Genomic DNA, 25,014 nt, shown 5'->3' with positions numbered 1-25,014 from the left:
AGTAAAGCTAGTTGTGCTGCAGTTATAAATAAATCTGAGAATCTTAGCGGCTAAAGACAACAAAGTATATTTCTCATGCAGCAAACCTCATGTAGGCCAGACAGCCCTTTTTCCTGTATCTGCCATCTGTAAGAGGTGACTGTTGGGGTCCTTTAGTGCACCGGAACCTTATGGTCCAGAGTTGAGGATAAGAAAGTGAAAGAGAGAAAGAGGCTGATATTCCCTGGTTTATGCAGAGAACCAATAAAGACCTTGACACAGGGCTTGCATCACTCACAAAGGCACAGGGCACCCTCTTGAGGGGGTCTTGGAAGTTCGGGCAGGAGAGTGAGCATCACAGGTTTCTACGCTCCAAAGAATTAGCCAGAGAGAGAGAGGGAGAAAAAGAAAGAAAGAAAGACACGGGGACCCAAGCTCTGATGGAGCAGAGGTGCTTTGATGATCTTTCTGTGAGTATATATAGGCTGTTGTACAAGAAATCTCTTTCGGCAATGATAAAGATCAGAAAACCAAACATACAGCAACCATTACCAAGGGAACAAGGGATTAATATTGGTCACAAGGTCAGGAGACAATCCATATCTCAAGAAAGAGGATCGAGACTAAGTAGTTTTGTTGTAAAGAGAATGTTTACTGAAGGAGATTCAAGCCTGTCTCATATAATGACCTTAGTCCTGGGAGCAGCTTGCCATTCCACTGATAAGGAACAGATGATTTATGAGAAACAGCATGTAGGAATCCTCCTTTTAAACATTCCCTAATAGGTGACCTCCAGGATGGCACTGCATGGCAAGATGATCAGCACCATTGCCTACATGGTCATGCCTGGACGAAGCTACAACTCCAGCACACTGCATTTCATTGCTCAGAACTCAGTAACATGGCCTTGAGTCAATTATAAGAGAGAAAAACAGAGGCATTTTAAGAACAGGTTGCTAGGTAAAAAATATGTTTAACATGTAGCATTATATCAGCTATAGCTTCCTAAAATCGCAAACCAAGTGCTTGCTAATGACAAGAAGATTCAATAAAGATGAGATCTGGTGCTTGTGAGTGATTTGGGTGGGGCTTAAATTGTGTTTGGTTCTTGGAGGAGTTTGGAGGTCAAAGAGGTTGCCAAATATCTGTATCCAGAAGTCAAGGAAAGCATGGAAACAACCCCATGTTAAGTTGCCCCTCCCATTGTTCTTGCTGAGGTTCAGGTAGTTCTTTGAATAGATTTTGTTCCGTATCTTTGGCGATTTTCTAGAAATCTAAAGTTGGTTATTTTGAAAATTTTGTCCAACTATTATTATCAATATTTGGAGAAAGGACTTGCTGAGCTCCTAACTCTGACATTCCGGATGTCCTGCTCCACATAGACATTTAATAACATGATAGATTGAACAAACAGGAGTTTTAACTCCTAAAAATTAAAGCAAAATGCAACAAGGAGCATAACTGCTTATCAAGTGTGTAACACACCAGAAGTCAGGGTGATTTAAAGCATAAAAACTTATTTGTCTCCAGGGGATACATTGTAGGGTAAGAAAACAAATCTTAAATTACCCCACATCGTATTTTTGGTGGTAGGGTTTCTATTGTTGTTCTAAGACTATCGTGTGTATATAGGCTAGTGAGATAGAGTGTACAGTGGGACAGGGAGATAGTATAGAGTATAGCGTATAGTGAAATTAGGTGAGTACATTTGTGTTGATTCCCTGGGAACCAGGATTTTCTTTGTGGAGAAGAGTAGTTGATATGAGATAGATAAATAAAACTCTGTAGTTTTAAACCTGAAGTATACATAAAAGTATAAAATATATTTATTGCAAGTATAACTTAAAAAACTCATAATATTTAAGCTTTAGAGAAAGGTCCTAGCCACTTGAAAATCCCCCAAACCAATGCTTAGGACTCAGATTATGGTTTCCACATATTATTTTCCCATTGAAAGTCACCAAAGCATTTTGAAGAAATGGCTAATTTCTAGTTTGGGGTAGGAGGTTTCTACAAGAGTGTGGAACAACTTTGCTGTACCAGAAGGTAAAGGGAAGCTCAATGATAAAGGCATGTTGAAAGGATTCATAAGTGACTGGCTTTAAAAGGTTCCCAAGTCACAGCTGGGACAGTTTGAACCTCAAGAAAAACAATGACCAGGATAGATTCAAATATTTTTAATATGCTGAAATTCATGAGTGTTCAATAATGCAAAAACTTACCCATTGTTCTCCTAGGAAGCTGTATAAGCAATTCATTCTCTCGAAAACTGGTAAATATATGGAAAGAATCAAGTACTCATTCTGCCTTTGGTTACCTCAGGGTAATGAGATAGTTATTTAAAATGAATCTTTTTTAGAAATATTCTAACTTAGAAGACATGATACGTTCACACATCCCCTACAGAAGTACCACATCTGGGTAAGTTGTTCTTGAGGTGTGTTCAGGGACACTTGCTTGCTCCTGACATGAGTTCAAAGCTATTTTTATACCAACACGAAGATGTTATTTGAGTGTATATTGTTTTCCAGAGACTATAGGAGATCAGATTGTATTTGGGAGCAGATATGAAAATATAGCTGTGTTCTACTAAGTCAGATGTTCAAGAGAACTGCAAAAAGCATTTAAAAATTCTCTATTACCTTGTTTATTTTTACTTTGAATAGTTAATAATGTGTATTTTAAAATGTTAATTTTTACCCCTAATATAGTATGCATTTATTATATATGTATGTATCTATCCACTCATTTAAAATTCCATCCCTCACACATTGCTTGTGGGAATATAAGATTGTACAGATGCTATGGAAAACTGAATATTACACAAAATTAGACACTGAGGTAATCGTTTCATTTAGCAATTCCACTTCTAGGTGTAATACCCATAACGACTGAGAACAGATGTTCAAAGAAATATTTGTACATGGAGGTACATAGAAGCGCTGTTCACAATCAGTTCGGTTCAGGTCAGTCGTTCATCTCAGAAGCCTGTCCTCGATATCTCCTGGGTGTCCTCGATGCAGGGAAGGCAGAACTGCAGAGGCAAGGTTAGTCTTGTTCTCTCCCCAAGACTTTTCTATTTTACCTCCCACCACCTTCTTTAAATTCAAAAGTGGAGAACACCTACGTTGAGAGGTGTTTAATCAATAAATGATCTGATTCCCATCGGAGTGGAAGAGGCAACTATCCAAATTTTTGGGTTTCCGAATTCCCAGGCTCTGGATTAGAGTCATAATCTGACATTCTTACTGCTCCTTCCTACCCCAGTGAAGCCTGAGGCCTGGCTGTCCAGTGGCCCCACTCCTGGGCCTGGCCGCCTACTGCTGGTGTGCCATGTCTCAGGATTCTACCCAAAACCTGTGCGGGTGAGGTGGATGAGGGGTGAGCAGGAGCAGCCTGGCACTCAGCAAGGAGACATCATGCCCAGTGCTGACTGGACTTGGTATCTCCGAGTAACCCTGGATGTGGCGGCTGGGGAGGCGGCTGTCCTGAGTTGCTGAGTGAAGCACAGCAGTCGAGGAGACCAGGACATCATCCTGTACTGGGGTGAGAAGGAACTGGGGCCCGACTGGGCATGGGAGGAGGTGGTCTTCAAGAATGGAGGGCAGTCCTGAGGAAGGGGAGAAACTTGATGGATGAGCTAAGGAGGGAGGGAAGGAGAGGGGGAAGAAAGAGTGACAGAGGGAGAGTTTGAGATTCATTTCTGGGACTCCAGTGCCAGAGGAATGAAAACAGCTGAACTAAGGCAGGCAATAGGTAAGAATGAAGGACTATAAACTGAAGAACAGACTGTGAGTGGCTGTGAGAATATGACATCTGGGAATATGAGAAAGGGAATCAGAGATGTCCAATCCTCAAAAGCAGGTAAGCACAAAAGTGGGTGTTGACACTCGGGTGGGCAAGAAGGCCTGGAGAACTAGAGAATGGGTGTTTTGGAGATGCTGGTGAGTTTTTATTTTTTAATCTTTCTTTTCTGTCCATCGTTTTATTTTTTCCCTCTGTTTTATCCATTAATATTATGCCTTTTTAGCCTCAATATTTCCACTAGAAACTTTCCCCAACTTCCATCTGTAAATAAATTTATTTTTAAAAAATTGCAGTAAATAACATCATGGAAAATTTACTGCATTAGCCATTTTTACACATGTATTTTAGTAGTCTTAAGTACATTCACATTTTATGCAGCCAATCTCTAGAACTCTTTTCATCTTGAAAAACTAGAATTCTATGCCCATTAAACCACTTTCCCTAATCCTTGCTCCCTCAGACCCTGCCAACCACCATTCTACTTTCTGTCTATATGAATCTCTACACTCTAGGTACCTCTAGAAGTGGAATCATTTGCCTTTTTGTGAATGGTTATTACATTTAGCATTATGTCCTCATAATTCATCCATGTGGTGATCTGTATTAGAATTTCTTTCCTGTTAAAGATTGTTTTGTTTACCTGTTGATCTCTCAACAGATACTTGGGTTAATTCAACAGTCACTTTTTGCCTGTTGTGAATAATGCTGCTATGAACAGTGGATAAATATCAGTTAAGAAGAGCAACTTTTTGCTTGTGTTCTTAACAGGTCTTCTCAGAATATCTCATGATACCTGAATGTCTCCTTTTCCATTTGAAATAAGTATCCAGGAACCCTGAAACTCAAGTTGTCAGCCTAGGAATCAATCTCATCATATTTTATCAAATGATCATCATATTTGATCAAATCATTGTTCCTGTAGGTTGTAAGATAAATTATAATTTATACCCTAGCAGAAACATAAATGAAAATTGCTATGAGACAATATCACTAGCAGGATCCACTTAGATTTCATAGATGTGATTTGTGAGAAAGAACATACCTTGGAATAAATGAAATAATGTACACAACTTCATGGTGACACACCTTTGACTTCTTATTTAAAACTTTTTTTTTTGCTTCTGCTGAAATATCATTTTTCAAATTGAACTAACTGTAATTATGCTGAGATAACTGTATTTGCAGAGCTGCTGAGCATCTTTAACAAAATGTCTCCATCGTGGCCTGGATGAGTTTCTGGCTATAATGGTTAGCTGAGCAGCTTGTTTCTCCGGAAAGCCTTCCTTAGTGCTACAGTGGAAGTAACCCTCCCTTGACTGGTATCTTGCATAGATCCACTTTACTCATACCCAGAACACTATGGTTCTTATTGTTTTTCTTTTCTTTCTGCTTATAAGTTCCTTGAGAGAAGAGCTTGCTCTTGGTGGATCTCTGGCCCAAATCCTGTTTTTGTGTGTAGTGTTTTTATTGTTATTCTAAAGCTATCTTGGGTGTGTAGGCTGGTGAGATATGGTGTGTAGTGAGACAGGTGGATAGTATGGAATATAGCATATAGTGGGTTTAAGTGAGTACATAATTGTGTTGATTCACAGAAAAGTAGAATTTTTCTATGTGGAAAAGTTGATGAGTAAATGAGTAAAACTCTGTAGTTTTAAACTTGAATTGCAAGTATAAATAAAAAATCATAATATTAAGACTTTAAAAAGGGTCCTGGGCACTTAAAAAACACTAAAATGAAGGCTAAGAACTCAGATTAAGGCTTTCACATAATATTTTCCCACTGCAAGGAACCAAAGTACCTTGGAGAAATGGCTGATTTCTAGTTTGGAGCAATAAGTTTCTACGAGTCTGGAACACCTTTGCCATACCAGAAGGTAAAGGGAAGCTTGATGATAAATGTATGATAACAGGATTCATATGGACCATGAAGAAAGCTGAGTGCCTGAGAATTGATGCTTTCAAACTGTGGTGCTGAAGAAGACTCTTGAGAGACCCTTGGACAGCAAAGAGATCAAACCAGTGTATCCTAAAGGAAACCAACCTTGAATATTCATTGGAAGGATGGATGCTGAGCTGAAGCTCCTATACTTCGGCCACTTGATGTGAAGAGTCGATTCATTGGAAAAGACCCTGATGCTGGGAAAGATTGAGGGCAAGAGGAGGAGAAAGGGGCAACACAGGATGAGATGATTGGATAGCATCACTGATTAAATGGACATGAGTTTGAGCAAACTCCAGATCTGTGGAGTTTGGGAAGCCTGAAACTCAAACTCCAGAAACAATGGCTAGGATTTGATGTTGGTGTTTAATAGCTAAATTGTGTCAAATCTTTGTGACCCCATGGACTGCAGCATGCCAGGCTTCAGTGTCCTTCACGGTCTCCTGGAGATTGCTCAAATTCATGTGCGTTGAATCAGTGAAGCTATCTAATCATGTCATCCTCTGCCACTCCCTTCTCCTTTTGCCTTCCATCTTTCCCAGCATCAGAGTCTTTTCCAATTCACCAGCTCCTTCCATCAGGTGGCCAAAGTGTTGGAGTTTCAGCTTCATCATCAGTCTATCCAATGAATATTCAGGGTTGACTTCCTTTAAGACTGACTGGTTTGATCTCCTTGCAGTCCAAGGAATTCTCAAGAGTCTTATTCAGCCCTTCAGTTAGAAAACACCAATTCTTTGTCACTCAACCTTCTGAACAGTCCAACTCTTACATCTGTACATTGTCGTTGTTGTTCAGTCTCTCAGTCCTGTCCGACTCTTTGTGACCTCATGGACTGCAGCACACCAGGCTTCCCTGTTCATCACAGATCTGGAGTTTGCTCAAACTCATGTCCATTTAATCAGTGATGCCATCCAATCATCTCATCCTGTGTTGCCCCTTTCTCCTCCTCTTGCTCTCAATCTTTCCCAGCATCAGGGTCTTTTCCAATGAATCGACTCTTCACATCAAGTGGCCAAAGTATAGGAGCTTCAGCTCAGCATCCATCCTTCCAATGAATATTCAAGTTTGGTTTCCTTTAAGATACACTGGTTTGATCTCTTTGCTGTCCAAGGGTCTCTCAAGAGTCTTCTTCGGCACCACAGTTTGAAAGCATCAATTCTCAGGCACTCAGCTTTCTTTATGGTCCAAATCTCACATCTGTATATGACTACTGGAAAAACCATAACTTTGGCAATACAGACCTTTGTTTTCAAGGTGATGTCTATTCTTTTCAATACGCTGTCTAGGTTTCTCATTGCTTTTCTTCCAAGGGCAAGTGTCTTAATTTTGTGGCTGCAGTCATTGTCCACAGTGATTTTGGAGCCCAAGAAAATGAAATCTGTCACTGTTTCCATTTTTCCCCATTTATTTGCTGTCAAGTGATGGGGCCATGTAAGGTCGGCAAACCGCGCTCTGAGAAGAACACTCAGGAACAGCCTCTAGTGGACTGACAAAGTGTATTATCCAGCTGCGCAGTTTTATGGTCTCAGGGAACAGAGCATAAAGCAGACTTGCACTAGCCTTTCTCGATAAACATCAAAGCATTCAAGCATAAAATACAGTTCCCACTGCCCAAGACATAACATAGCTTTCGCAAAACTCTAAAGGGAGTCTTATCATGAAACAATAGTCCTTGCTCCCAGAAACAGGTGGTCAGAAGGAAGCCTTCGATTGCCTCAAGGCCGGGCGTATAACCCTTCGTTATCTGTTCCCAGCCTCAGGCACTCGGTGAACGCTCATAACCCTTTATTATGCTCGTTCCAGCTTCCAACCTTCATCGTGAGAGGAGCAAAAACATTCTCAGTATTTGCTCAAAGCCTTCCAGCTCCTCCACATTTCCTCCCTTTTTCCTTAAGAGCAAGGACTGTTGCCGCCATTTTTACTCTTGCTTTTTGGGTGGCGGTGGCTCGAGCACATAATGTTTGGAATCCTATAGGAACAATAACAAACAATAAAAAAAGATCAGTGCATAAGAAGCCATGGTATGGGGTACCCAATCTTTTGGATTTAGAAAGGAAGTACTAGCGGATAGTGTATTATAGAAGTCAGTGTTATATAACACAGGGGGAATGTTGTTGAAGGTAGACGTGATTTGTTGCTTCAGTTTTTCTGTATCTAGACTACTGTTTGATTTTGAACCTAAAAGATGTAACTGTATTTGTTCTCAAGGATATTTAGTGGCATCGTACGGCATATTGGTCAAACAGAAAGTAGTGAAATTCCAGTGACACCGCAACTGCAATTGTACCTGTAAAGCATGTAGATCATCCCCCACATACACAAGGGCAGCTTGTAGGTCATCTAAGCGTATTTGTATTTGTTGATCTATCTGAGCTTGCTGGACCCAGAGATCATGAGAATCCTTTTTCCAGGCAGTAATGAAATCATGATTTTGAACAGAATTATACAATTCCATTCCAGAAACTGTACCAATGGTTACGACTGAAATAATACCCACTATAGCAGCTATGATCCAGCCAATAAAGTGTTTGCTTCTTTTTAGGGATTCTCTCAGAATAAAAGACAATAACATGGAATCTGACCAGGGTTCAGAGAGCTTAACTGGAACCCATAAGTCAGTCCTTTGCCGGACTAAAAATCACTGTCTTTAATAACATTAATTGGCACACTATGATTTAAACAGGTATACAAACAACACTCAGTGCAGGATAGAATTGAGCCATTACTCCTAAACTGTCCAATGGCAAAAAGATATGGCACATTTACACAAGCTCGAACATAACCGGTATAATTATACTCAATAGTATAATTTTGTGGAATGGGAACATGTGCATAAGCATACAAGACGCTAAACTGAGACAAGCAAGCAGGAATTTTCCAAAGATGCCAGTGTTCAGGCCCCAGGACTGGACTGATTATCTGGGGTCTGGAAGGTGAAAGACCTCTGTTGTACCAGTTCAAAAGTTCATTGTGTTGATGCCAGAGTCCTGTTTGTGTTCTGTTAAAATGTGGTGCTGAAACATTATACCATTGGCACGTGTTATTATTTTCTTGTGATTCTGAGCTATTCACAAAGAGTCCATGAGGCCTCCAATCTACAAAAGTCATGTCGGCATGAACAGAGACTTTTCCAAACCTTCTTCTACAGGTGGACCAGTCCATTTCCGGCACAGACGATTTTTTTCTTCCAAGATACGTTGTCACAAGGAGGCTCAGAAGGCCTAAATAGAAAGTGAGTGAAGTTGGCTATTTGTCCATGGTAGGTAGTCTCTGTCCAGTTGAGAACAAAGGTCATGGTAGTGAACATTCCAAGACGGAAAGAGCCATTTGAGAAAGAGTAAGCCCACCATTGTGGATACAGATGGAGACACAAAGGGAGGGTGCTGAAACAGATGGGGAGCACTGGATACTTAAGTGTTAAGTTAACTGTCTTTCCTTCTTTTATTCGTGGTCCTAAATCTGACCAGGGGGCAGGAAAATGTAAGCTATCATTTGTGGAAACCACAGGAGATAATTTTGTCCAATCCACCACTTGTAAAAGAAGCGGGTTGGGGATATAAGCCCAATAGGTGTAATTACTACTTACCCCAGAAGCACAGGTTAAAACGGCCATCATGGCCAGTGACAGTTTTTTCCGGTGTTACCTCACTGTTGGTCATCAATAGAGCATCCTCAGCTCGTCTTAACAGATTTTTCATTTGTGCCCAGGTCGGAAAAGGCACATTGCGTCGGGGACGTTTCATTTTCTTGCCGTCTTTCAATGTCATCTGTTGCAATTTCCATTTTAGTGCTGTTACTGGTCAGGGGGTGTGGAGCAAGGCCTGCCCGTCTTCTGACTCTTCTGAGTGGGATGCACTGTTCGGTTCCATCATCTAAAATGACAAGACAATATCCCTTGCCTAGGAACTTAAGTATTTCTGGCTGCCATTGATCAAGCCATTTAACCCAAACAGCAGTTTGTTCAGGCATACGCAAGGGTGAATCAGAAAAATGTCGCTCTGCTCGTGTTTTCTGACTGTGTAGAGGCAAATTAAAATAATTGATCGTTAGAAGGGCTATAGGCAAGACGGCTTTAGGTCCATAGGTGTCCCTTAGCTTATTCCCCTGGTTTTGTTTATTAACAATGAGCTTGAGTGTACGGAGGGCCCGTTCAAAGATGGCTTGGCCCTGTGAGTAGTACGGGATGCCAGTAAGATGGCAAATATCTCATTGATGTATGAAATCACGAAAAGCATTGGCTGTAAAAGCAGAACCATTGTCCGTTTTGATGGCGGCAGGGATCCCCATCATTGAAAAACATTGTAGAAGGGCTGTGAGGGCAGCTTTAGTAGTCTCGGTGGTGGAAGGAACTGCCCAAATGAAGCCAGAAAAGGTATCTATGACTATAAATAAAAATTTAAAAGGGGGCAGTTTGTAATGTGTAAAATCAGTTTGCCATTATTCATTTGTTTGTAAGCCTCTAGGATTAGTCCTTTGGGGACTAGTGATAGTGGACACCTGGACAGCATTATCAATTTCTGTTTTTGCCAAAGGTAGGTAAATCTTAGTAGGGTCGTATCTAGCTATAGTGCATAAACGAGAGCATGCAAGAAAAAAGATTTTCTCTATTAAGTCTATATAGGAAACAATGTATTTAGTCTGTTTGGAATGGAGATATACCCATTCAATAGGGTGATTATCCTGTACTATAATGGCCGTAGGAGATATCTTGGTACCAAAAACATATATCTGAAAGGTGGAATTGTAATTAATGATATTAATGTAATTAATGTATTAATGTAATTAATGACACAGTATACAAATGTTTGTTGAATCTTCTGTTCCACCAACTGTAATTCTTTCTCAGCCTCAGGGGTAATTTGTCAGGGACTATTCAAATCAGAGGAACCTTCTAATAATTTGAATAAATTTTGTAAAGCATATGTGGGAATCCCCAAGGTAGGTCGTAGCCAATTAATATCCCCGAGAAGTTTCTGGAAGTCATTAAGTGTTTGTAAATTACCCCATCTGATAGAAAGTTTCTGTGGCTTTACGGTGGAGCTGTCCATAAAATATCCGAGATATTTAAAAGGGGAGTGGTGCTGTAATTTATCTTTTGCTATTAGTAGCCCATGATTAGTTAAATTAGTTATGACCTCATTACCTAATAAATTTAATTGAGATTCTGAGGGAGAAGCCAATAAAATGTCATCCATGTAATGAATGAGATGTACCTCAGGAAACTGTTGTCTGATGGGCTGCAAAATTTTTGACAACAACGAATTGACAGACCATAGGGGAGTTCATCATACCTTGGGGCAAGACCTTCCATTGATACCGTTGAACAGGATATTGATTATTAATAGAGAGCAATGAGAAGGCAAAGCGTTGCCTGTCCTCTGGATGTAAGGGTATAGTGAAAAAGCAATCTTTTAAATCAATAATAATAATAGCCCTGTCCTTAGGGACCATAGCAGGGCTTGGGAGTCCTGGTTGTGATGTTCCCATAGGAACCATTATAGTGTTGATATTCCTTAAATCTGTTAGCATTCTCCATTTACCTGATTTCTTTTTGATAACAAAAACTGGTGAATTCCATGGCGATTGAGTAGTTTCTATTCTATTTTGTTGTAGTAATTCAGCCACCAAAGTATGCAAAGTGGACAGTTTCTCTTTTGATAGGGGCCACTGAGCTGTCCAGATAGGTTTATCAGACTTCCATTCTAACTTCAGTGGCTTTATCTCAGTGACCCCTAAGAGAAAGGTTCATTCAATTGTATAGTCGCTTGAGCTTGCTGTAGAAAGTCTCTTCCCCATAAGTTTAATGGTAATGGGGCAATGTACGGTTTAATGTAAGTGACTAATTGATCAGGGCCCAGGGCTTGTAACAAGATGAACTAACATTAAGTTTGGGCTGCATCTGCAGTTCCTATTCCCACCAGTTGGTGGGAGGCTAAAACCGTAAGTCAACCCGAAGGCTATTCCTCTGTTCTTATGATGGAGACATCTGTCCCAGTGTCTAACATTCCTTCAAAAGTTCTTCCTCTGATTTTTAATTTTAACATAGGCCTATTGATTTCTTTTATAATAGTAGAAAGGACTGCAGTAATGTTGGTACTCCCAAAGCCATCTGTTCTGGTATCTACCCTTTTATTAAGTGGGGGCACATAGGGTAATAGCAATAGCTGAGCAAATCTGTCACCCTTTTGTAAATACAAGTTGTGAGTCACATGTAACATTACTGCAATTTCACCCGTGTAATCTTCATCAATGATCCCAGTATGTGCAATTATTCCATGCATGGTGCTGTTGCTTCATCCCAACAGGAGGCCTACAGTACTTTTTGGTATAGGGCCAAAATATCCACTTAAGATTTTCATAGGATTATTTACCATTAATAATTCCATATCTCAGGGAGCAGGAATGTCTACACATGTACTATGTCTGGTAGCCGCTGTTAACTCAGTAATATTTGGTTGTCCTCCTTGTTAAATGGGGCGATAGGAGAGCCCTTGTTCTAGTTTCCCAGAGGAGGTGTTTGGATGGGTAAGGCATTACCTTCTTTATCGAGGGTAAACAAGGCATTTATTTAGAGCGGCATTTATTTAGCCAATGATTCCCCTTTTTACATCTTGGGCGGAGCCTGGGGGGCTTAGTTTTAATAGCCCCTCCTTTGTCAGGAGAAAGACCTGTTTGCCAAGGCAAGCGACACTGTTTCCGCATGTGTCCCGGCTTGCCGCAATTAAAACATTTAACTTTAGACTTTTGGGAAGCATTTAAGGTTTTTAAAGCGGCTATTTCAGCTTGTTGAATTATCCCCACATTCCAGCAAGCTTTCAAATACTCCATAATTCCTCCTTGCTCCCTAATGGGTCTGATAATAGCCTGACAATCTTTATTAGCATTATCAAAAGCCAGTTGTTTCAAAATGATTTTTTGCAAAGATGTATCCTTAGGACTGCGATCAATGGCTTCCTTCAATTTACTAATAAACTGAGCATATTCCTCAGTTGGTCCCTGCAATATTTTTACAAAGGATCCATCAGAGGTGGAACTGTCGATTTTAGCCCATGCTCTGATAGCTATTTTTTTAAATCCAGTATAATATGGGCGGCTGCACAAATTGTAATTGCGCAGCAGTTTCAGCCATAGCTTTGGTTCCGGTGAGAATTTAAAAATTTAGTCCAGCAGGGTTTCCCTTGCTTTGCTGTTCTTGCAAGATTAATTTGGCTTTATCCGTGACCCACATTTGCCACTGTAGTAGCTGTTGTGGAGTCATAACCATTTTAGCTACTAAAAAAATCTGCATGAAGCCATTGATCCGCCTAGCCCCAAGAAGTTCCATACAGTAGGGTGAGGTAGGTCTATACAACATACATGCCTTTTTGAATTGCGTGAGCAAACCGAAATCAGGTGATTGCCACTGATTATGTCCAGGTTGAGGAGTATTAAATTGGACCGGAAAAGCCCACACACAAAGAGGCATGTCCCGAGGAGGAATGCTAGGAAACGGGGGAGCAGTAGCGGCAACGGACAGCTTCGCGGCCGGCGAAAAAGCCGGTGTTAGAGGCTTGTTAACATGAGCTCCCGAAAAGCAAGGTGAAGGCGGATCAGGGACCTCTGGTAAAGTTGATTGTTTAACTGCTTTCAGCATCTGTGACTCTTGTTTGTCCGTAATCTGCCCTAGCATTACATTTTTCTGATTTAAAACCTCTGATAGATCTTTCTTTTCTAATTCATATTCATGCAGGGATTGAACAGTTTCAACCTTTAAGTTTCCTTCCAAGCCATCTAATTTTTCCATAATGGCCCATAAAAGAGACCAAGTTACCCACCATTGTGAGGGAATTTTTACCCCCTGTCTATAAGCTTTTAAAACATTATTTTTCACTCTGGTCTAAGTCTGTAAATCTAAGGTTTCTTCCTCCGGAAACCATGGATTATATTTAACCACTGTCTGGTAACAGCTAGTTAACTGCTCTTCAGGTAGATTAACCCCGTATTGTTTCAAGAAATGATGCATGAGATGAACAAAAGGAATCTTACTTGTCTGATGTCCCATCTTGCTTACCTCGCTTCTGCAGGAGTGCGGTCCTTGTTCAAAACCAGTCTGCTGCTTCGAGCCCCACGTTGGGCACCAGTTGTAAGGCTCGGAGAACTGCGCTCTGAAAGGAACACTCAGGGACAGCCTCTAGTGGACTGACAAAGTGTATTATCCAGCTGTGCAGTTTTATGGTCTCAGGGAACAGAGCATAAAGCAGACTTGCACGTAGCCTTTCTCGATAAACATCAAAGCATTCAAGCATAAAATACAGTTCCCACTGCCCAAGACATAACATAGCTTTGGCAAAACTCTAAAGGGAGTCTTATCAAGAAACAACAGTCCTTGCTCCCAGAAACAGGTGGTCAGAAGGAAGCCTTCGAATGCCTCAAGGCCGGGCGTATAACCCTTCGTTATCTGTTCCCAGCCTCAGGCACTCGGTGAACGCTCATAACCCTTTGTTATGCTCGTTCCAACTTCCAACCTTTGTCATGAGTGGAGCAAATACATTTTCAATATTTGCTCAAAGCCTTCCAGCTGCTGTGATCTTAGTTTTCTGAGTATTGACTTTTAAGCCAGCCTTTTCACTCTCCTATTTCACCTTTATCGAGAGACTCTTTAGTTGCTCTTTGCTTTTTCCATAAGGGTAGTGTCATCTGCACATTTCAGGTTATTGATATTTCTCCTGACAATCTTGATTACAACTTGTGCTTCATCCAGCCTGGCTTTTTGTATGATGTACTCTGCATAGAAGCTAAATAATCAGGTTGACAATATACAGGCTTGATGTACTCCTTTCCGTTTTCACCAGTCTGTTGTTCCATGTCCGGTTCTAACTGTTGCTTCTTGACCTGCATACAGGTTTCTCAAACCATCTCTTGAAGAATTTTTGAAAAATTGTTGTGATCCACACATTCAAACGCTTTAGCATAGTCAGTGAAGCAGAAAGTGAAAGTCGCTCAGCCGTGTCCGACCCTTTGCCACCCCATGGACTGTATAGGCCAAAATACTGGAGTGGGTAGCTTTTCCCTTCTCCTGGTGATCCTCCCAACCCAGGGATCGAACCCAGGTCTCCTGCATTGCAGGTGAATTCTTTACCAGCTGAGCTACAGGGAAACTCTCAATGATGCAGAAGAAAATTCTCACATCCGTACTCCATGTGTATGTAGTTTTAATACTCTTTTTTTTTTTTTTTTTGGAGTTTCCTTCCTTTATCTGTGTTCCAGCAGATGTTAACAATTTGATCTCTGGTTCTTCTACCTTTACTAAATCCAGCTTGGACATCTAGAAGTTAGCTTTTGACACATGGTTTAAATTACAACATTAAACAAAAGTAATAGCACAGGCTACACAGTTGCTTGAGTTTCCTTTGTTTAGCTTATCAACAGGCCCAGAGTCCAGAAATGGGACAATTAAAAGCACCAAATCAGCAAGTAATATTTAGTAAGAGTTTATTGTGGATATAAAAACAATTCACAAATGAGATTCCAAATTAAAAGATTGATGTGAAGTTCAGGGTCATGAAATTACAGAATGACTTACTGAGTAGAAATGAGGAAGTTATTAATTTTTGAATGATTGGTTACTAGAGTAGAAGTTTCTCTTGCCATTTTTAGGTAGTTGACTTCTGTTTCTTTTATGATTGTCAGAGCCATTTAGAAGACAAACCTAGCTTGAGTTTCACTTACTTTTGTGAAATAAGTTGGTTTTAGTTTTCTTACATGGCTTAAATGTTTTTGTCTGTCAAGAAATTCTCACATCCATACTCCATGTGTATGTAGTTTTAATACTCTTCAGATACTGTGACCACCACTCAGACTGTATAGGATTGCTCGGTAGCTGTCCTCAGGCAACCATTAGATACCAGCTCACTTGGGCAAGTGCCTTGTACTTCAGTGGAAGGTTCTCTGGTGTCCTCAGGCTTGCAGAAATCTTACTTCTGGACCTGAGGTGTGTGTCTTCCTTGATCTTGGAGTAGACTTTAAGGTACTTGTATTTATTTTTGTAGGGAACTTAAGGGAATCAGAGGTAAATTTTTACCTTTTTATCTCTACCATCTCAGTCTAATTTTCACCAGTAAAGGAAGATCTTGTTTACCTATCCTCTTGATTGGAGTAATTGAGATTTTGAAATAATTTGTTTCCACTCAGGTTTTCCCTTTGGTACCATGGGCCATTGACAGAGGAGCTTTTATAGTATTATTGTGGAGTAAAGATCAAGCTCTGAGTACCATACTTCCTGGACATCATCTTCGTGTCCTAGTGAGTCTGTCAGTACCTTTAGCCAAGTATTAGCCAAGCAGGAGATACTAATGGTGATGATAAAAATGGTATAGAGAGCATAGGTTCACTTTTCCAGTATCTGACTCCCTGAAATGGGGGCTGAGGTTCTCAGAATCTCCTTTTCTCCTGTGCATCTCCATTCTTAGAGGAGGTCTCTCTGTGAATGTACACCAAGGTACTGTGGCCACTCACACTGATCCATTTGGTACTCTCTCCAAGACCACCTGCACCACCTGCACTACCTCTCTGTTACTGCTGCCTCACTGTCAGGGCTATATTTGCTGTATGAGAGAATGAGATAGGTGGACCAACCAAAGGAATACTTCTAGATTAAAAGAGACTGGAAGTTCAGCAATTGTTTAGTATTACCCTCTTATTTAATAGATGTGGAAATAAAGGATTGGGAAGGTGAAATAATTCTTCAATACCACAAGGGGGATTTTCCAGGGCAGTACGTATAAAGGAGATGAAGACCAAAGAATGGAAATGAGGTGGAGTGGGAGTTCAGAGCTGTGGGAGGCACAGTTTTTCTGAGATGTGCAATGTGGGTCAAAGCTTTTTCAGTTGGGGAAGAGAGGAAGTCAATTTAGAGTACTGAAAAAAAAGTGCTGAAATTAGAGATCAAATACCAGCTCCTAGAGTCAGAAGTTCTACTTCCCAGTGAAATGCCTCTTCTACCACTTCTGTTACTTGGAGTTATCCTCCCAGGTGGTGACAGTGAGGATGGTAAGAATAACTCTGGCTGCTCTCAGCACAGGTGCAGGGGTTCTGGATAAAGCATGCCACAACTACTACTAAGGGTCTGGGCTCTGCTGTCTCCAGCCCTCTCCCCTGTTCTGGAGGCTGGAGATGGAGCCAGAAGCTTTGGGGGCAGGGGACTGTTTCAAGCTCTGTGTTGTTGTTCAGACTCTGGGTTCTTTTTCATTCTCTCCTGATTCCACATTTCCCCTCATTCTTCTTATCTTTCCACCACTACAGTGTTCCAGGGGCCAACCTCCTTCCATCTCAAGCAGATTTCAACCTTTGTCAACAGCACATGGGCTCAAAATCTAGGCTCAGGCTGGTTGGATGACCTGCAGATTCATGGCTGGGAGAGTGACTCGGGCACTGCCATCTTCCTGAAGCCCTGGTCCAAGGGCAACTTCAGTGATGAGGAGATGACTGAGCTGCAGGACCTCTTCCGAGCCTACCTCATTGGATTCACTCGGGAAGTGCAGGATCGAGTCAATGAGTTCCAGTTGGAATGTGAGTATAGTCTTCTGATCCGGAGAGACTCTCAGTGACTTTTCTTGCTCTTGTGTCAGGCTACTGCTGCCTCTGATGATGGTCCCTTTTCCCCCTCTTTATCCAATTGCGTATACACACTTGTTCAGAGTCGCCTTCAAGCCCGACTCCATACCTCCACCCAGTATCTGAGATTCTTCCTGTTTCTTGCTCTCTTCTGTGTACATGACCACTCTTGTGGTTATTTCTTGTTTGTGTCTATGTAACTTGCTTCTCTAAAACCCCAAGGAAGAACCTCCTTTTCCTACTCTGTGCTTGAGTGAACTTTAAGTGTGACTTCTTACTCCTCCAACTGATGTCCTCAAGCATCTGCTGCCCGATCCCTTCTCTACATGTAACCCTTCTTTCCAGCACGTAATGCTGCACTTCTGACTCCATCACAGGTTGCCCCTCTCCGCTCTTGCCCACTCTACATCCTTAAAACCGCCTAACACCACCATTGATGATATGCATTCCTCTCCCCAGTGCTCTTTCTGAAAAGTCTTGAATACTGCAATTGGTTTTAGGTCAATAATTTCACCTCTCAACTTGTCGCCACTAAAATAAAAAGTCCTATGCCTTTTTCTCATCTCTTTCTTTCCTGTTTGCTTTTTAATAACTTGTCTCAGTTTTCCTTTACACAGACCCCTTTGTGATCCAGGTCATAGCAGGCTGTGAGCTGCATTCTGGGGAGGCCATAGAAAGCTCTTTGAGAGGAGCTTTAGGAGGACTGGATTTTGTGAGGATCCAGAATCATTCCTGTTCGCCTGCACCAGACAGCAGCAGCAGGGGGCAGAAGTTTTGTGCACTCATGACTCAGTATCAAGGCATCTCCGATATCATTGAGAGGCTCCTCTCAGAAACCTGTCCTCGATATCTCCTGGGTGTCCTCGATGCAGGGAAAGCAGAACTGCAGAGGCAAGGTTAGCCTTATGCTCTCTCTCAGATGTTTCTATTTCTCCTCCCACCACTTTCTTTAAATTCAAAAGTGAGAAGTACCTAAATAGAGAAATGATTAATCAATAAGTTTTGGTGCCCATAGGAGTGGAAGAGGCACGTCCAAATTTGTGGGTTTCTGAGTCCCCAGGCTCTGGATTAGAGTCATAATCTGACATTCTTACTGCTCCTTCCTACCCCAGTGAAGCCTGAGGCCTGGCTGTCCAGTGGCCCCACTCCTGGGCCTGGCCGCCTACTGCTGGTGTGCCACGTCTCAGGATTCTACCCAAAACCTGTGCGGGTGAGGTGGATGAGGGGCGAGCAGGAGCAGCCTGGCCCTCAGCAAGGAGACATCATGCCCAATGCTGATTGGACTTGGTATCTCCGAGTAACCCTAAATGTGGCAGCTGGGGAGGCGGCTGGCCTGAGTTGCCGAGTGAAGCACAGCAGTCTAGGAGACCAGGACATCATCCTCTACTGGGGTGAGAAGGAACTGGGGCCCAACTGGAATGGGAGGAAATGGTCCTCAAGAACAGAGAGGGGGACACAGGAAGGGGAGGGATTTGATAGGTGAGAGAAGGATGGAGGGAGGAAGACAGGCATGGAGGGAGGATAGGCAGGGAGGAAAGAGAATCAGGGAGACAGAAAGAGAGACAGTCAGAAGGACAGAGTTTGCGGTTTATTTCTAGGACTACAGTGCCAGAGGTATCAAAATAGCTGATCTAAATTGTACAGTAGATAAAAATGAAGTAGTCTCCACTACTACAGTAGTAATCACACTGTAGTCTCAGTGGGATTCAGCAAGAAGGAGAGATTAAGGGGGGGTGTGAGTATAAGACCTCTGGGAATCTGAGAAAGGGAACCCGAGATGCCCATGCATCAGAAGCAGTTAATGATGGTGCTGACACTCAGATGGGCAAGAAGGCCTGGAGAACTAGAGAATGGTTTTGAAGTGACATTCCTTTGTCTTCTCCCAATTGCCAGGACACCCCACATCCATTGGCTTGATACTTGTGGCAATAATAGTGCCCTCCTTGACCCTTTCTATATGCCTTGCTTTATGGTTTTGGAGACGCTGGTGAGTTTTCAGTTTTTAATCTTTTTATTTCTGTCCATCCTTTTATTCTTTCCCTCCTTTTTATCTATTAATATTACATCTCTTTAGTCTCAACATTTCTGCTAGAACATTTCCCTTTTATCCCCAACTCCCATCTGTAGGTAAATTTATTTTTTAAAAATTGCAGTAAAATACATCATGGAAAATTGACTGCATTAGCCATTTTTACACATATAGTTTAGTAGTCTTAAGTACATTCACATTTATGAAGCCAATCCTTAGAATTCTTTTCATCTTGAAAAACTAGAAGTCTATTCCCATTAAACCACTTTCCCCAATCCTTTCTCCCTCAAGCCTTGCCAACCACCATTCTACTTTCTGTCTATATGAATCTGTCTACTCTAGGTACCTCATAGAAATGAAATCATTTGTCTTTTTGTGCATGGGTTAACTCACATTTTAGCTGTTGTGAATAATGCTGCTATGAACATAGTGTACAAATATCTCTTAAGTTGAGCATTTTTTTTGCTTGTGTTCTTAACAGGTCATATCAGAATATCTTGTGAGCCCTGACCATGTCTCCTTTTCCTTTTGGAATAAGTATCCAGGAACCCTGAAACTCAAGTTGTCAGCCTAGGAGTCAATCTCATCATATTTTATCAAATAATCATCACATTTGATCAAATCATTGTTCCTGTAGGTTGTAAGATAAATCATAATTTATACCCTAGCAGAAACAAAACTGAAAATTGTTATTATGAGACATCACTAGCAGGATCTACTCAGATTTCATAGATGTGATTTTTGAGAAAGAATATACCTTGGAATAAATGAAATGATGTACACAACTTCATGGTGACATGCCTTTGACTCCTTATTTAAAACTTTTTTTTTGCTTCTGCTGAAATATCATTTTTCAAATTGAAATAACTATAGTTATGCTGAGGTAATTGTATTTGCAGAGTTGCTGAGCATTTTTAACATAATTTCACTCTCTTTATTTGGATGATTTTCTAACTACGAGGGTCAGCTGAGCAGCTTGTTTCTCCAGATAGCCTTCCTTACTGTTAGAGTGGAAGTAACTCTCCCTTGACTGGTACTGTGCAGAGATTCACTTTACTCTGTACCCAGAACACTGCAGTTCTTTTCTTTTCCTTCTACTTATGAGTTCTTTGAGAGAATGGCTTGTTCTCAGTGGATCCCTGTCAAAAACTTATTTCTGGTGGTAGAGTTATTACTGTTATTATAAGATTATCATGTTTGTATAGGCTAGTGAAATATAGTATACAGTGGGACAGATGGATAGTATATAATGTAGTGGTGGATAGGTGGATGGTATACAGTTTAGGTGATTATATAGTTGCGCTAATTCACTTGGAACCATGATTTTCTGTCTAGAGAAGTTAATGTGAGATAGATGTAATATTAAACTCCATAATCTTAAACTTGAATTGCAAGCATAATTAAAATATTATAATATTTAGGCCTAAAAAATGTCCTGACCACTTAAAAGCCACAAAACTAAAACTTAGTGCTCACATTATGGCTGTGACATATTTTCACACTAAAGGAACCAAAGCACCATGAAGAAATGCCTGATTTCTAGTTGGCCCAGAAAGATTCTTCAAGACGCTGGAACAACTTTGCCATTAGTTCAGTTCAGTTCAGTTCATTCACTCAGTCATGTCCGACTCTTTGTGACCCCATGAACTGCAGCACACCAGGCCTCCCTGTCCATCACCAACTCCCAGAGTTCACCCAAACTCATGTCCATCGATGAGTTGGTGATGCCATCCAGCCATCTCATCCTCTGTCATCCCCTTCTCCTCCTGCCCCCAATCCCTCCCAGCATCAGAGTCTTTTCCAAGGAGTCAACTCTTTGCATGAGGTGGCCAAAGTATTGGAGTTTCAGCTTTACCATCATTCCTTCCAAGGGACACCCAGGGCTGATCTCCTTTCGAATGGACCGGCTGAATCTCCTTGCAGTCCAAGGTACTCTCAAGAGTCTTCTCCAACACCCCAGTTCAAATCAATTCTTCAGTGCTCAGCTTTCTTTACAGTCCAACTCTCACATCAATACATGATTACTGGAAAAACCATAGCTTTGACTAGATGGACCTTTGTTGACAAAGTAATGTCTCTGTTTTTTAATATGCTGTCTAGGTTGGTCATAACTTCCCTTCCAAGGAGGAAGCATCTTTTAATTTCATGGTTGCAATCACCGTCTGCAGTGATTTATTAGGGAAACACAACTCAAAACCACAATATAGTATCATCTCACTTCAGTCAGAATGGCCATCATCAAAATGTCTCTCCCCGGAGGAGGAAATGGCAATCCATTCCAGTATCATCTCATGACAGTCAGAATGGCTGCCATCAAAAAGTTTAGAAACAAATGCTGGGGAGAGTGTGGAGAAAAGGGAGCCCTTTACACTGTTGGTGGGAATGTAAACTGGTATAGGCACTGTGGAGAACAGTGTGGAGATTCCTTAAAAAACTGGAAATGGAACTGCCATGTGACCTAGCAATCCTACTGGTGAGCATGCATACTGAAGAAACCAGAAATGAAAGGGACACATGTACCCCACTGTTCACTGCAGAACTGTTTACAGTAGCTAGGATATGGTAGCAACCTAGATGCCTATCAGCGGATGAATAAGGAAATTGTGGTACATATACACAATGGAATATTACTCAGTTATAAAAAGGAATGCATTTGAGTCAGTTCTAATGAGGTGGATGAAATTGGAGCCTACTATACAGAATGAAGTGAGTCAGAAAAAGAAATAAAATTACTGTATATTAATGCATAATATGGAATTTAGAAAGATGATAATGACAATCCTTTATGTAAGGGACCAAAAGAGTCACCAATATAAAGAACAGACTTTTGGAATCTTTGGGAGAAGGTGAAGGTGGGATGATTTGAGAGAATAGCAGTGAAACATGTATATTGCCATATGTAAAATAGATGACTGGTGCCAGTTTGGTGCATGAAGCAGGGCTCTCAAAACCAGTGCTCTGGGACAACTCAGAGGGGTGGGGTGGTGGGGGGAGGGGGTAAGGGGGTCCAGGATTGGGGGACCCATGTGCCCCCATGGCTGATTCATGTTGGTGTATGGCAAAAACCATTACAATATTGTAAAGTGCTTATCTTCCAATAAAATAAATTAATTGATTTAAAAAATATGAGGCAGGTTTGTAATTACACTGGGAAGAAAATAGAAGTTGAAAAACCTGGCATTTCACAGTTGGGAAGAGTTGGTTGTATTGTCCAGATTAGTAGGCAGACCACAGAAGTGAGTAAGTGAAGGATGACAAACGGGCTCCACTGTGGAAACATGTAAAATTCTGAATTATTCTGGCCCACCCACCTAAGTTCTATCTCCTGATTAATTGATAGAAAAGTAACTTGAACAAGTTGGAAGATGAGATGTTAAAGTGTGAAATTGTGTTGAATAGTAAAAGTGTATGTTAGTATTTTATTAATTAGAGTTTAATTTTGTTCTAAATTTCTTTTTTATATAAATTTATTTATTTTAATTGGAGGTTAATTACTTTACAATATTGAATTGGTTTTGCCATACATCAACATGAATCCGCCACAGGTATACACGTGTTCCCCATCCTGAACCCCCCTCCCTCCTCCCTCCCCATACCCTCCCTCTGGGTCATCCCACAGCACCAGCCCCAAGCATGCAGTATCATGCATCGAACCTGGACTGGCAATTCTTTTCATATATAATGGCATGTATAAGATTCTTTATTTTTTTAAAGGAAATCCAGGCATGTGACCAGATGGCTGTAGTCAGCTTTGTAAATGAGAGAAGATTTAACACATCATTGCATCATCACATTTAAAAATATTTATGCTTATTATTTATAATCATTTAATTATGTATTCTTTAGTTATTATTTTAATTGTTTGTGGTGAATTAAAAAAGTCTTTTTCATATTCCCACATGTGAGAGGAAGCTTAACTGATCAAGTCAACAACAACCTGCAAGTTTACAGGAAATATATTAGTGCTGCAAAGAAGGATTAACTAGAATTTGTGAGTGCAGGGATTTACAATTGTGGGAAACAGAGGAAAGAGAATTTTTTCTTAAAAGATCTCTGCCAAAACTGCACACAAAAATATGTTTCCTCATAAGTAGGAGTAACAGATTAGGAGGAATTTGAGCGAGAATGAAGGAAAAACCAATGTATATCATGTTTCTAGGAAATTAGTATTAGCCATTCTTGTTTTAAAATCTACTTTCTGTATGACTCTAGTTTGGTATCTAGAAACATTCTTTGGTCAATCTGATAATTGTTGTGGTCTATAAGTTTCAGAAGTGACTGATTTATGCTTTGTTCAGTTTATTGTGGTGATTCATACATTCAGTGCCTCAGTGTTTAATATGGAACTTAGAGATGGACCATCTTCATTCATACCTTTCTACTTTTGCTTTTCTGATTTTTAAACAGTGGTCACTAAGGATTAGGTTTTGCAGTCTTATTACAGTGCATTGTTTGTGCATAGGTGGGTGCACATCTTTTACTACATGAAAAAAAAGTTCATGTAGAAGTTCATACATGATTTTAAAGTGATACATATAGAAGGATTAACAGATTTAAAGTTATTTATTTGTAAATCAGACAGACCAAAAGCAAGCATACAAGCTAAGATTTTAATTGAGGAAGCTATAAGAGCATGATCAATAAAATTTAACCCTAGAAATTGAAAAAAAAAAAAGAAAAACAAAAAATGGATAAAGGTGGCACAACACTTAAGGAACACACTGCTTGAGAAAATTAATAAAAACATTAAAACCTTTCTCAGAGCTAATGAAAAAATAATGTTTTAGAAAAGTAGACATATTACTGCATAATACAGAAGTTAAGATAAGAAAATGCTGTGTATAATTTATATCAACATATTTGTTGTAGATAATATTTTATTTTTAAAAACTCTCAGTAAAGGAAGAAAAGATGAACATATAAGTAACTGTTAAGGAAAATAAACAGTAGTTAACGTTTTTACTAGTTGTGCAGGTCCTAAGTCCAGACTACAAGGAATGGCAGGTAATAGTACTTCATGCACATTGTTCTAGGTAGAGAAAAAGATGGAAAATGATTGCAACTGATTTTAGGAGGCAATATTTTCATTATATCAAAGCCAGCAAGATTTTTTTCCAGGAAAACAAACAAATATTAAACTAGTAGCTAATAGCAAATCTCATTTATGCACATTTATCTAGAAACTATCTCTATATAGACTGAAATAAAATATATGCAAACAGAAACCAGCACCACATGAAGTGGCATTTATCCAGCAAATGGAAAAATTATTTACCAATAAAAAATCGCTTGATAGAATCTCTTTCTTTAAAAAATTAAGGAAATATAACCATATAATCATCTCCAAAGTTATGGAAAAAGCATTTGATACCTTTAAATGTCCATTCTGATAAAACATTACTAACTCAGAACAAAAGGAAACTTCCACTGTATTGTCAAATGTAGCTATTAATACACATAGCCTACATGAGGTAAATTCAATTGTGAATGTTTAAAAGCATTCCAGTGAAAATCAAATACAAGTTGTCTGCCTGCTTTAATCTTCACCATTCAATAGAATATTAAGAATCCTAGTTAATCCAGCAAGGTAAGGAAAATAAGGAGGGATTAAAAGAGAAATTAAACAAAAAGTATTATTTCTTCTGGTTCAAGATGATGGAGTAGATGA

The 25,014-nt window shown here is 40.3% G+C and overlaps 1 protein-coding gene across 1 annotated transcript; it reads left to right on the top strand.

Annotated features, from left to right (window-relative positions):
- The first annotated feature begins 16,588 nt into the window (after positions 1-16,588).
- LOC120855637 (T-cell surface glycoprotein CD1b-2) lies at positions 16,589-19,940 on the top strand. The gene is made up of 6 exons (XM_040230180.1): positions 16,589-16,753; positions 17,006-17,272; positions 17,935-18,213; positions 18,430-18,708; positions 19,211-19,304; positions 19,828-19,940. The coding sequence occupies exons 1-6, from the start codon at positions 16,693-16,695 to the stop codon at positions 19,847-19,849; spliced, it is 1,002 nt and encodes a 333-aa protein (XP_040086114.1). The 5' UTR covers positions 16,589-16,692; the 3' UTR covers positions 19,850-19,940.
- Positions 19,941-25,014: the final 5,074 nt, after the last annotated feature.

Source organism: Oryx dammah, unplaced genomic scaffold (genome assembly GCF_014754425.2).
Source record: "Oryx dammah isolate SB20612 unplaced genomic scaffold, SCBI_Odam_1.1 HiC_scaffold_28, whole genome shotgun sequence".
In the NCBI taxonomy this organism is placed as follows: Eukaryota; Metazoa; Chordata; class Mammalia; order Artiodactyla; family Bovidae; genus Oryx; species Oryx dammah.
The sequence above is the reverse complement of the archived record's forward strand: the minus strand, read 5'-3'. Positions and strand labels throughout refer to the sequence as shown.

Excerpts from the sequence above, each read along its gene's own strand:
- LOC120855637 (XM_040230180.1), top strand. The coding sequence starts at position 16,693 with ATGCCTCTTCTACCACTTCTGTTACTTGGAGTTATCCTCCCAGGTGGT. Across the intron at positions 16,754-17,005 it reads AGGTGGTGACAGTGAGGATG|TGTTCCAGGGGCCAACCTCC; the intron begins GTAAGAATAACT and ends CCACCACTACAG. Across the intron at positions 18,709-19,210 it reads GGACATCATCCTCTACTGGG|GACACCCCACATCCATTGGC; the intron begins GTGAGAAGGAAC and ends CCCAATTGCCAG.